This window comes from Bos mutus, chromosome 28 (genome assembly GCF_027580195.1).
Source record: "Bos mutus isolate GX-2022 chromosome 28, NWIPB_WYAK_1.1, whole genome shotgun sequence".
Taxonomy (NCBI): Eukaryota; Metazoa; Chordata; class Mammalia; order Artiodactyla; family Bovidae; genus Bos; species Bos mutus.
This window is the reverse complement of record NC_091644.1, coordinates 18,858,606-18,869,777: the sequence shown is the minus strand read 5'-3', so window position 1 is coordinate 18,869,777 and position 11,172 is coordinate 18,858,606. Positions and strand designations below refer to the sequence as shown.

At 50.7% G+C, this 11,172-nt stretch overlaps 1 protein-coding gene across 2 annotated transcripts in view; it reads left to right on the top strand.

Moving 5' to 3' along the window:
• Nucleotides 1-9,733: 9,733 nt before the first annotated feature.
• The window catches only part of ADAMTS14 (ADAM metallopeptidase with thrombospondin type 1 motif 14), a 95,504-nt gene continuing 94,065 nt past the window's right edge, over nt 9,734-11,172 (top strand). For both annotated transcript variants that reach the window (XM_070364598.1, XM_070364597.1), the window contains exon 1: nt 9,734-10,119. In XM_070364598.1, the coding sequence (XP_070220699.1) occupies nt 10,038-10,119 (82 nt within the window). In that variant the 5' untranslated portion in view covers nt 9,734-10,037. The remainder of the gene's footprint in view (nt 10,120-11,172) is intronic.

Below are 11,172 nucleotides of genomic sequence, written 5' to 3'. Positions count from 1 at the left end.
ATATTTCAGAAAGAGGATACTGTGATAAGCACCCCCTTCCTATATCTTAACGTTTTCATCCCTTTGGGCTCTAAACCCTCAAGTACTCAGTGCCACAGTGTGAGCAAGGAATTTAAGAGCAGTTTTTAAGTCTCACTGGCTTTCTAAATCCTAACACTGCCCCTGTCCACTCATAGAAGCTTTCTAGTGGCTACTGAGAGCCCTCTGGATGGGCCAGATCCCTGGACACGAACTTTCAGGCCCCTCGAGGTCAGATCCACTCATCTCTCTCCACCAGCCACAGGGCACTTCCTCCAGGAGGCGTCTTCTAAAGGCTCACCTGTGGGTTTGGAGTCCCCACTGCGTGCCCTCGAGCATTTGTGTCCACGCCCCTCCAAGCAGGTCACCCCCCCTACCTGGACTGCCCAGGTCATCCTGGGGTCACCCCTTGTCTGTCTGACCCTCACTCGATGGTGAGCACAGAACCCCCAGACTGGCTGCCATGGTCACTTCTGGACCCCCGGTGCCCAGCACAGAGCTGGGATGTGGGCATGCCAGGGGGAGGTTAGATGTTGGCCATGAGTTGGAAGCTGGAGCAGCGAGAATCCGTGTCCTGGGAGTGAGGGAGGTTGCCCTGAGCCACAGAGGGAGATGGGACCAGCTGTGGCACTTTGCTCAGCCGGCCCGTTTTGGAAGGTTGGAATCATCCTGAATTCCCCCCTTAGTAACCATTCACTCCCCTCCCTCCTTCTCATAGAAACCTGATTTGTCCATCTTCCTCAGAGCAGCTGTGTGTTCCAAGGAGGGCCTTGGCCATTACTCGGGACTGGCTGAAGAACAGGCTTAGGGAAATTCTGGACCCTGAGGGCCAAAGGGGCCTCTGGAAGCCATTACCTTGTTCTTCAAAAGGGACACAAGAAAATGCAGAATTCTGCAGGACAAATGTGCTGGTTTCTTCAGTTGAAAAAATGGAGAGGAAAAAAGGAGAAGGAAATTGTTTAGATAAGGGATCTGAAAAACTTCTCTGGAAAGACCAAGTAATAAATATTTCGGTCTTTGTGGGCCATGCTGATTCTGGAGAAACCAGTCCCCTCCACTTTTGTAGCTTGAAATGATCCCAAGAACATGTAAACAAGAGGAGGTGGCTGGGAGTGTTTACAAAACAGGCTGTGGCAGGGATTTGGCCACAGGTGTAGTTTGCCTGCCCCTGGTTTAGATGAAAAGACTCATCTGTGACGCATCAGCCAAATGCCTTGTGTGGACTTTGTCTGGACCCTGATCTGAACAAAACTAAACGAAACAAATAATTCTGTGACAGTTGGGGAAATTTGTACAATGATTGGATATAGGATGATTTTAAGGAATTGTGGTTAATTTTGTTAGGTGTGACAGAGACATGATGGTTTTTGTTTTCGATATTTTGTTTTTGTTTTTAAAGAAGAGAGTTGTTCAGTCACTAAGTCGTGTCCAACTCTTTGGGACCCCATGAACTGCAGTACGCCAGGCTTCCCTGTCCTTTACTATCTCCTGGGGCTTGCTCAAACTTATGTCCATTGAGTCAGTGATGCCATCCAACCATCTCATCCTCTGTCACCCCTTTCTCTTCTTGCCCTCAACCTTTCCCAGCACCAGGGTCTTTTCCAATGAGTCAGCGGCTCTTTGTATAAGGTGATCAAAGAATTGGAGCTTTAGCAGCAGTCCTTCCAATGAATGTTGAGGATTGATTTCCTTTAGGATTGACTGGTTTGATCTCCTTGCTGTCCAAGGGACTCCCAAGAGTCTTCTCCAGAACCACGATTTGAGAGCATCGATTCTTCGGCACTTAGCCCTCTTTATGGTCCAACTCTCACATCCATACATGACTACTGGGAAGATCATAGCTTTGACTATATGGACCTTTGTTGGCAAAGTGATGTCTCTGCTCTTTAATATGCTGTCTAGGTTTGTCATAGCTTTTCTTCCAAGATGGGGGAAAAGTGGAAACAGTAATAGATTTTATTTTCTTGGGCTCCAAAATCACTGCAGATGGTGACTGCAGCCATGAAATTAAAAGATGCTTGCTCCTTGGAAGAAAAGAAGAGAGAGTCTTTATCATATTAACTACTGATACTAAATGGGAGATTATGCCTGAGATCCAACCACCTTCTAGGGTGTGGAAGGGAAGGAGTAAAGAAAACAAGACCATCTATGTGCTGATAATGATTGAAGCTGGGTTATAGGTAATAGGATGGGGATCTTCATACTATTTTATCTTCTTTCGCCTATGTTTGAAAATTTGCATAGTAAAATTTTTTAAAAGTTGGGACAAGAAAGAACTCCCTCTTCCATTGCCTCTGGTGATCATCGCATCTGGTGAACATATGTTACTGGCGCTAAGGCAGCTATCTTGTGACTAAGAGGGGACAAGCCGGAGGGTGAGATTAATGCCAGGCTTGGAAAAGCAAAAAAAGGAAGGAATTGGGTACTGGATGGTTCTGTTGGGTTGCCAGATTAATCAGCTCAGAATGTGCCTGCTTCAGTATTCCATATTATGTGGGGTAATAAATTAAACTATATTTAATTTTGTTGTTGTTACATGTAATTCCACTGATCTAGAAAGGGGAACAGAATGGAGGCCTGGCTCCTCTCTGCTGCAGGGTGCCACCATGGCATCTCAGGGGACACCTGGGTTGTAAGAAAGGTTTGTGAGAAGTGGGTCCTTGCCAAGACTCTGAGTCCTTCTAGCAGATCCAAGTGGCTCCAGGAAATGGAAGCAGTCCCTGCTTGTGACCTACCTCTCTTGAACGCCAAAAGGCCAATGTTAGGCTGCACTGGGCTTTGGCTAGAAGGATGGGATGCTAATATTTCAATCATAGACTGCCAGTTTTGGGAGCGGAAACGGCAGAAACAGAGTTACTGAAGGACAGCTGGTCTTTCTGGCATCCTTCCCTACAAAGACAGAGAGAGCTCTTCTCTGTGAACCCTCAACACACAGTAACCACAACCACACAACGTCCACATACAGGGCACAAACAGCATTGTTTCTAACTGATCTCACGGTTCAGCTGGTCTCAAGGGTATCAGCTGCTCTGTAATGTATGACAAGTCAGTGTGGTTAACTTAACCCATCCGGGTCTCCTAGATATGGTCATTAGACATATGCCAAAAAATGTGCAGAGGGAATCTGGGGGATAAAAGGAGAAGGTGATGTGGGAAGGGCCAAAGGCATGGTGTCTGGTTCCTCTGGATGCCCCGGAGCTCTGCCCAGGACTCAGGTCACATAACTCAAGCCCAGGCTTTGGAGATGGGATGGGAGGTAAGGGGGGCAGCCTTCTATAAGGAACCTTATATAAGGTCCTTCTATAAGGAACCTTCTAACCTTATATAAGGTCCCAAATCCTTAGTGAGTCTGTTTTCAGTCCCAATTTGGCCCTGATTTTCAAGGCTTTGCTTACAACAGTGACTATAGGCTTCCTTGATAGCTCAGCTGGTAAAGAATCTGCCTGCAATGCAGGAGACACCGGTTTGATCCCTGGGTTGGGAAGATCCCCTGGAGAAGGGATAGGTTACTCACTCCAGTATTCTTGCCTGAAGAATCCCCATGGACAGAGGAACCTGGCGGGCTACAGTCTATGGGGTTGCAAAGAGTCAGACATGACTGAGCGACTAAGCACACACGTGCGCACATGCATGTGTGCATGCACACATACACACACACATATATCTTGTTGTTCAGTCACTCAGTTGTGTCCAGCTCTTTGTGATTCCACAGACTGTAGCAACCCTTTGAGATACCATGGACTGCAGCACGCCAGGCTTCCCAGTCCCTCACCATCTCCCCACGTTTGTCCAAGTTCATGTCCATTGAGTTGGTGATGTCATCCAACCATCTCATCCTCTGTTGCCCTCTTCTCCTGCCTTCAATCTTTACCATCATCAGGGTCTTTTCCAATGAGATGGCTGTTTGCATCGGGTGGCTAAAGTATTGGAGCTTCAGCTTCAGCAGCAGTCCTTCCAATGAATATTCAGGACTGATTTCCTTTTGGATTGACTGGCTGCATCTCCTTGCTGTCTAGGGGCCTCTCAAGAGTCTTCTCATGTGTACTCACGTGTGTGTATGTATATATAGTATGTATGTATATGTATGTATTGGGCAGTGGCGTGTCTTAGGTGCAGCATGCGAGATCTTTTAGCTATAGCATTTGAGGTCTTAGTTGTGGCATGTGGGATCTAGTTCCCTGACCTGGGGTTGAACCAGGGTTCCCTGCATTGGGAGTGTGGCATCTTAGCTACTGAAGCATCAGGGAATCCCCTCAACAGTGATTCTTAACTAGGATCATCAGAATCCCCTGAAGGACTTGTTAAAACACAGATCATCTGGGCCCACCTTCTGAGCTTCTGATTGAACAGGTCCAGGGCCTGAGAATCTGCATTGAAGATGGACTCTGAAGTGATGCCTTTTCTGTTGCTCTGGGGAACGCTGATTTGAGAATCACTGGCCTAGAACTTCTTGGCAGGACAGTGGATCTCAGGTGTCAGGAAGAAGACAGTCAAACTTTTGTTTGTCGTCACTTTGGGCTGAGGTGGGAACCAATGATAAATGGCCAGAGAAGGCTCATCCAGGGTGGGAGGAGCCTAGAGTGGTGATGCTCTAAAATCATCTGACCAGGAACCAGGAATCTTGGGGTGTTATTTTGCTTCTGAGTCATCTCGCTATGTGACTTGAAAAGATCATGTTTGCTCCCCGGGCCTCAGTTTAGTGCTTTATAAAATGAGAAGATGGCCATTTTCTGTATGTGTTATAGTTTTCAAGGGGGTTGAGGATATAGACTCCAGGGCAGTTGTGACCATGGAGGCTAGTATGCAAAGTGCCTGGTCAGTAAGTGGCAGCTGTGATGACTACTTTGTTATTTTTAATATGTTTTCAAGGCTTGGGGGAGACACAAAGGCAACTCTTCTCTCCCATCTCTTCCTGGAGCCTGGTGACCTTCGTGTTGATGGTAGAATCAGAACTTGCAAGTATATGTGTCAGGTTTCCCCCGGAATGATTATTCTGGGAAATACTAAACTCTCCAAATTTTCTTTCTTTCTTTTTTAAAACAGCTTTATTGAGATATAATTCACACATCATAAAATTCCTTCTTCCAAAGCGTACAATTCGGTGTTTTTATTATATTCACGGAATTGTGCAACCATCGTTTCTATCTGAATTTAGATGGAAGTCCCAAATAGCCATTAGCAGTCACTCTCTATTCTTTTCCTCCCCAACCCCTGGCAGCAGATAACCTACTTAGTATCTCTACACAGATTTATCTATTCTAGCCAGTTTTTATATATATCTCCCCAAATTTTCTATGAACTGTTCCTTCTCCAGCTCCCCTTCATTTGATTATTTAATATTTATTGAGGGTCCATTAGGTGCCAAACACCGGACAGGCACTGAGGATGCAAGATGGAAAAAAATCCAGGCGAGCTCCCTGCTCCCTGTGGAACTCATAAACTAGGGAGGAAGCAGATGTTATCTGTGAATCACACAAAATAGGTAAAACTTAACAGTGAGAAGTGCTGTTGGGAGTTGGGAGGGCAGGACAGGCTTCAGACAGTGATGACAGGGATTGTCTGGGCAGAGGCAGAATAGAGCATCCAGGACAGAGGAGACAGCCTGTGCAAAGGCCCCGAGGCGAGACGAGCATGGTGCGTACCTGGAGCTAGGCTGGAGGGCTGTGAACGTGTATGTCTCGGGGTTCCCCCTGGAATGATTACTCTGAGAAATACTAAACTCTCCAAATTTCCTTTCTTTTTTAAAACAGATTTTGAGATATAATTCACATGCCATAAAATTAATTCTTCCAAAGTGTACAGTTCAGCGTCTTTATTATATGCACGGAATTGTGCAACCATCATTTCTATCTGAACTTAGGGGGGACATAGAGGCAGGAGGGTCAGCAGGACCACCCTGTGCAAAGAGAGCCTCGGAGGCTGTGTTAGGGTGTCTAGTCTTCATCCCCAGAGTAAGAGAACCTCTGGAGGTTTATAGCAGAGGCAGTTACATGACCTATGGTGAGTTTTAAATATGTCCTCAGATGCAGTTGGAGTAGAGGTTTCAGGGGGCAGAGCTGGGGGGAGAAGGATCTGTTAGGAAGAACTTACAGCAGTGGCCACTGTAGGGTTGCTAGTGACCTACTGGGGTTGGGGGGCACATTTGAGATGGAAGTAGCTGCATTTGGGGGTCCTTTGGAGTAGATTCCATAGGGCTTGGAGTCGAGTTGGTGACTAGGGTGGCCTGTCTGTTGGGCTTCCTAACTGGGTGCATGGTGGTGGCTCTCACTGAACTAGGGCAGGATTCCCTCTCTCCTCGCCTGAGTGTGTCAGAGCCTGGTGGGTCACTGGTCACACCAGGAGTTATAAGAAAGGGATGCTCTGTGTGTGTTTCAGGGTAACATCTGAAGCACAGCAGCTGGCACTCAACAGTCGACAGCCACCTGCTGTGCCCCTGAACTGGGACAACACTGCACCCTGCTGTGTCTTGCTCATGTCCCCCCTCCCCGCTCCCAGGGGCTTCCTGGCTTCTTGCTGCGGAGACCTGTCTCAGGCTGAGACTCTTACTGTTTTAGGGGGCATCTGTGACTTCCCCTGTGAGGGGAGATTTCTTTGTCTCAACTGCAGACCACTTCCTCTTCCCTTTGGAGGGTGGAGCAGGGGAGGGAAAGAACCGGTGCCTGGAGGAGAGAGGCTGTGCTCCTGCTCATGAGCGAGCAGGGGCCTGGGTTCTGAAGCCAGGGGTCCATTCTTGCTCTCGCTGGGTGAGTAGAGGCAGGTTCTCCCCTCCTCTCTAGAGGGCACCTGTGAAATAGAGGGTGGGGCACTGGCTTGGAGACTGTCTCTGGGCATCTCCAGCTCAAGGCTCTGGGGTTTCGTCTGTGCTCGGAGAACAGGCTGCCTTCCTCCCCAGGGGGTGCTCACAGGTGGCCCTGCTCCTTCATCCACAGGCCGCTTCCCCATCCCCGTCTCCCCTGGTTGTCAGGCTTTCTCACACACCTGTCACGTCTTCCAGGGGGTTGCTGACTGTGCAGTGCAAGCTGTTTGCATCTCCTCTTTCCCTACAAGGGCCCTGGATGGGAAGAGTGTTGAGCAAGTGTCGGAGGGCCCTGAGCACGAGAAACATCCAAGTCATTTTCCCACCCATGTAGGATCTCAGGTGAGAGGCTGGGGACCCAGAACTTGCCTTCCTTGGGGGGTGCCAGCAGATGCCTGTAGATTGCTTTGCTCTGGCTCTGATCTTCTCCAGAAACAGGGCCGGTCACCCAGCCATTTCCCCCACCTTCTGGCCCAGACTCTGCACTCTGCTCCCATGTCCCCTCTTCCCAACAAAGGCTTCCTGACTAGAAAAGAGCTTGGACATAACATTGTTTGCCAACACAAGCAACCACTGTAGCCCCAGGGAAGGGGGTTGGGGTAGAGAGCCAGGGTGAGGTTTTGCTCTCTGCTTGCCAAGACTGGCTCCAGGGAAGGCCCCAGCCCACAGTTCATGAGTCAGGCTGCTGGGGTCCCTCTTGACTTAACCAAGTCTAAGGCAGGAAGTAGGGGGTGGAGTCTAGGGAGGAGACCTGGGCCCCTGAGGTTTCTAGGCAAGCTTCTCTGGGATGGCCCCAAAGAGGGAGAAAATTATCAATCTATCCATACTATGAATTTTCCCTTCTGTCACCACAGGGCCCGCCACTCTGCAGCTGGGAAAACTGAGCCCCCGAGAAGGGAGGCAGGCCATTTTATCCTGAGCTCCCCTGCTGAGTTCATGGAAGGCCAGAATGGAGACAATTCACTGCCTCTCCTGCTGCTGCTGCTGCTGCTAAGTCGCTTCAGTCGTGTCCGACTCTCTGTGACCCCATAGACAGCAGCCCACCAGGCTCCCCCGTCCCTGGGATTCTCCAGGCAAGAACACTGGAGTGGGTTGCCATTTCCTTCTCCAATGCATGAAAGTGAAAAGTGAAAGTGAAGTCACTCAGTCATGTCTGACTCTTAGCGACCCCACGGACTGCAGCCTACCAGGCTCCTCCATCCATGGGATTTTCCAGGCAAGTTCCCATTAACATACGGGTCCCCCTCACACTCTTGCTTCATCAGCCCTCACACACAAAACCACACTCTGGCCCTTGACTTCACAGATCTTAAAGAACCAGAAAGAAGAGAAAGAGAACTCTATTCTTCCCAGACTTAATATGGATCGGTTTGGTAATGCCATTTCCAATAACTGGATGCTCGGATGTTGAGTGGAATAGAGCACACTTTGCGCTTCCACGGGACTTCAGAGTTTACATCTGTGGCTCCCAGTGCCTTCACTCTTTGGCCTCACCTTTGACAGATGAGGTCGTGCAATACAGAGAAAAATGACTCACCCTTGGTCACTTTGTGTTGGGCAGAGTCTAGCCCAGAACAGTCTTCTGACCCCTACCCTTGTCTCTTTCTCCCACTCAGCACTAGATTCTGGGTTCTAATGCCAGCTCAGCTGCAAATGAGCTGCGTGACCTGAGACATGTCATTTCAGCTCTCTGAACCCGCTTCATAAATGTACTGCCCTCCAAAATCCTGATGTCATTTCATTCATTCCATGACTGCTGCCTCTCAGGAGGCCCTGAGTCAGGTCCTGGAGCTGTAAGGATGGGTTTTCTAGTTCTTTGCCCACAAAGCAGGAACATATTCAGAGCCCAGGGAGGGTATAGATTAGGAAACCGCATATGGGGAGAAAACAGCAGGGACCCAAGTCCTCTTTCAGGTGACCTAGAAATTCCCAAGAGAAGTCAGGTCAGAGAATTTCCATCCACACATTGGCCTCCCTTTAAGAAAGCCCTATAACAAAATGTCTGAGCTCAGAAGCAGAAAGATTAGGGGTCTTTATATACTTTACAGAAAGATTTTTTTATTTGGCAATTCTTAAAAACAAAACAAAACAAAAACCAAAACTGCTTTCTCCAATTCCCATCTCCGGGTTTACAGTGCATTTACAAATTGTTAGGAGCACATTTATAGAGTAGAGCAGGAAAGAAAGCAGGAGTTGGGCTTTTTGCCTGACTACTGAACTGGTCTCAGCAACATTGCAAAACCAGCACCCATTCTCATCTCTTAGACTCATTTTTTTCCCACGGAAGGCTGTTTGGCGGGTACATGGGTGGTAAGTTTGGAAGCAGAGGATGGTTATCATTTACTGAAACCTATGTGCTATAATTAACACCCATTTCACAGATGAGGAAGCTGAGGTGCAGAGCTAGGATTTCAATCAGGGCTGTTTGACTGTAAAGGCAGGGCTCTCTGCCCACCTTGCTCAGCCCTGCTCTGGACTAGGACACAGATCAGTCACTGTACTTGGGGGCAGGTGACTAGACTCCAAAATGGATAGATTCAAAGGGTGGAAGAATACTGGGGGCATCAAGACCATTAGGAGAGAAAGGAGACCCTCTCGGGGCGGGGGTGGGGTGTTCACTATCTCCCATCCAAAGGCAGTGGGCATCCCATCGGCCCAGTGGCTCTGGAAACAAGGAAAGTAAGGGGGACCGGCAAGTAAAGCGGAGCGGAGGAGCCTAGGAAAGTAAGGGCCGTCACTCCGGGGGAGCCAAAGAGGCTGAGGGGACAGTCTCCCAGGGCGCCCGGAGCCCCAGCTCTGGCTCCGCGTGGCACTTCCGATCCGCGCCCTGTGCCCCGCCCACGGGCGCTCTGCGCCCCCTGCTCCGACCCGCGCCCGGCCCCGCCCCGCCAGTGTGCCCACCCCCGGCCCGCCCCGTACTCCCCTCGCCTGGCTCCCGGAGCGTCCCGGAGCGTCGAGGCGCTGGCGGACCGACCCGCCGGCAGTTGGCACTGGGGACGCTGGCGCGTCGGTCGCTCCGCTCTCCCGCCGGCAGCCTCGAGCGCCCGGAGCCAGCGGTCCAGGCGGCGGCGCCGCGCAGGGGCCCGGGATCGGGCGGCAGGAGGCTGCGAGGCGGGAGTCGGCGGCGGCGGAGGAGGCGGAGGCCGGCCGGAGCCCGGATCGCGCCCCAGCCTCGCTTGCAGCCCAGAGCTTGGGGCTCGGCGCCCGTCCGGCCCACAGCCACATGGCTCCTGTCTGCGCACGGCTGTCCTGCCTGTTGCTCTTGCACTGTGCGCTCTGCGCCGCCGCGGGCAGCGGGACTGAAGGTGCGTGCGGGTTGGGTGCGCGGGGGCGCACTGGTTCGGTATGCACGAGGGTCGGTATGGCCCGAGGTGCCCCGCCCCGCAGCGTTGAAGTGGGGGGAGGCTGTGTGCACACTCTGGCTGTGCTCTCTTTTCTTCTCCTCAGTGCCGCCGAAGCTGTCGGGGATCTCTCTCCTTTTCTAGTGCGAGACTCCGAAGAGTCCCCAGGAGAGGACTGGGGGATAGAAACCTTTTCTGAGGGGCTGTGTATCTGTCTCTTTGTCTCAGTGTTTCTCACTCTCCTCTCTCTCTTTCACTGCCTTCTCTGTCTCCAGCTTGTATGCATATGTGTACAGATAAGTGTGTGTAGGTGTGTGTCAAGTGAACACCAGGCACTCACACTCCTGCACAAACACACATATATCTCTCTCCCCCAGTACTGTCACCCTGTGCCTTGCAGACACCCTCTCATAGACACCAGACACACTCCACCGTTACCCGTGCAGTATGGGGTGCCCTTCTGGTGTCTCTGAGCATGGGGAGGGGGCTCTGGTCTTTCCACGGCAGAGTGCCTGCTTGTCTGAGCTCTGTTCATGTAGGAAACAGGATCCCTTTGGCTGAAGTCTTGAGGGTCTTCTGCTGGGCTGGATAGAACCAGAGGAGAGAGTTTGTTGTCCCCCCCTCCTCTTAACTGCCTTGGGCAGGAGGGATTTTCAGGACATATCATTTTCTAGGTTTTTATCAGTGCCGTGAAGGGGGCTGGGAGGCAAGAGATAGAGCCGTGTGGAAATGAAAATTCCTCCCAAGCTCCTATCCATGAATCACTCGGCCTGGAAGCCAGGGAGCTGTCATTCCTGCCCGGCCTGGCTGGGCTTAGCGAGAGCTGTGTAAGGACGGGCCGCTGGCATGTAGCCTGGAGCATGGGGCCATGACCTCACACTTAATTCAGTCCGAGTGGGCAGGTCACCCGTGCGTCTCCTTTTATTTTTGAAGATCTATATTTACCCAGCTTGGGGCTGGGCCATGTCGAAATTTCGGCAGCCACTGTGCTGCTTAAAAAAGTTTCCTTTCTAAACT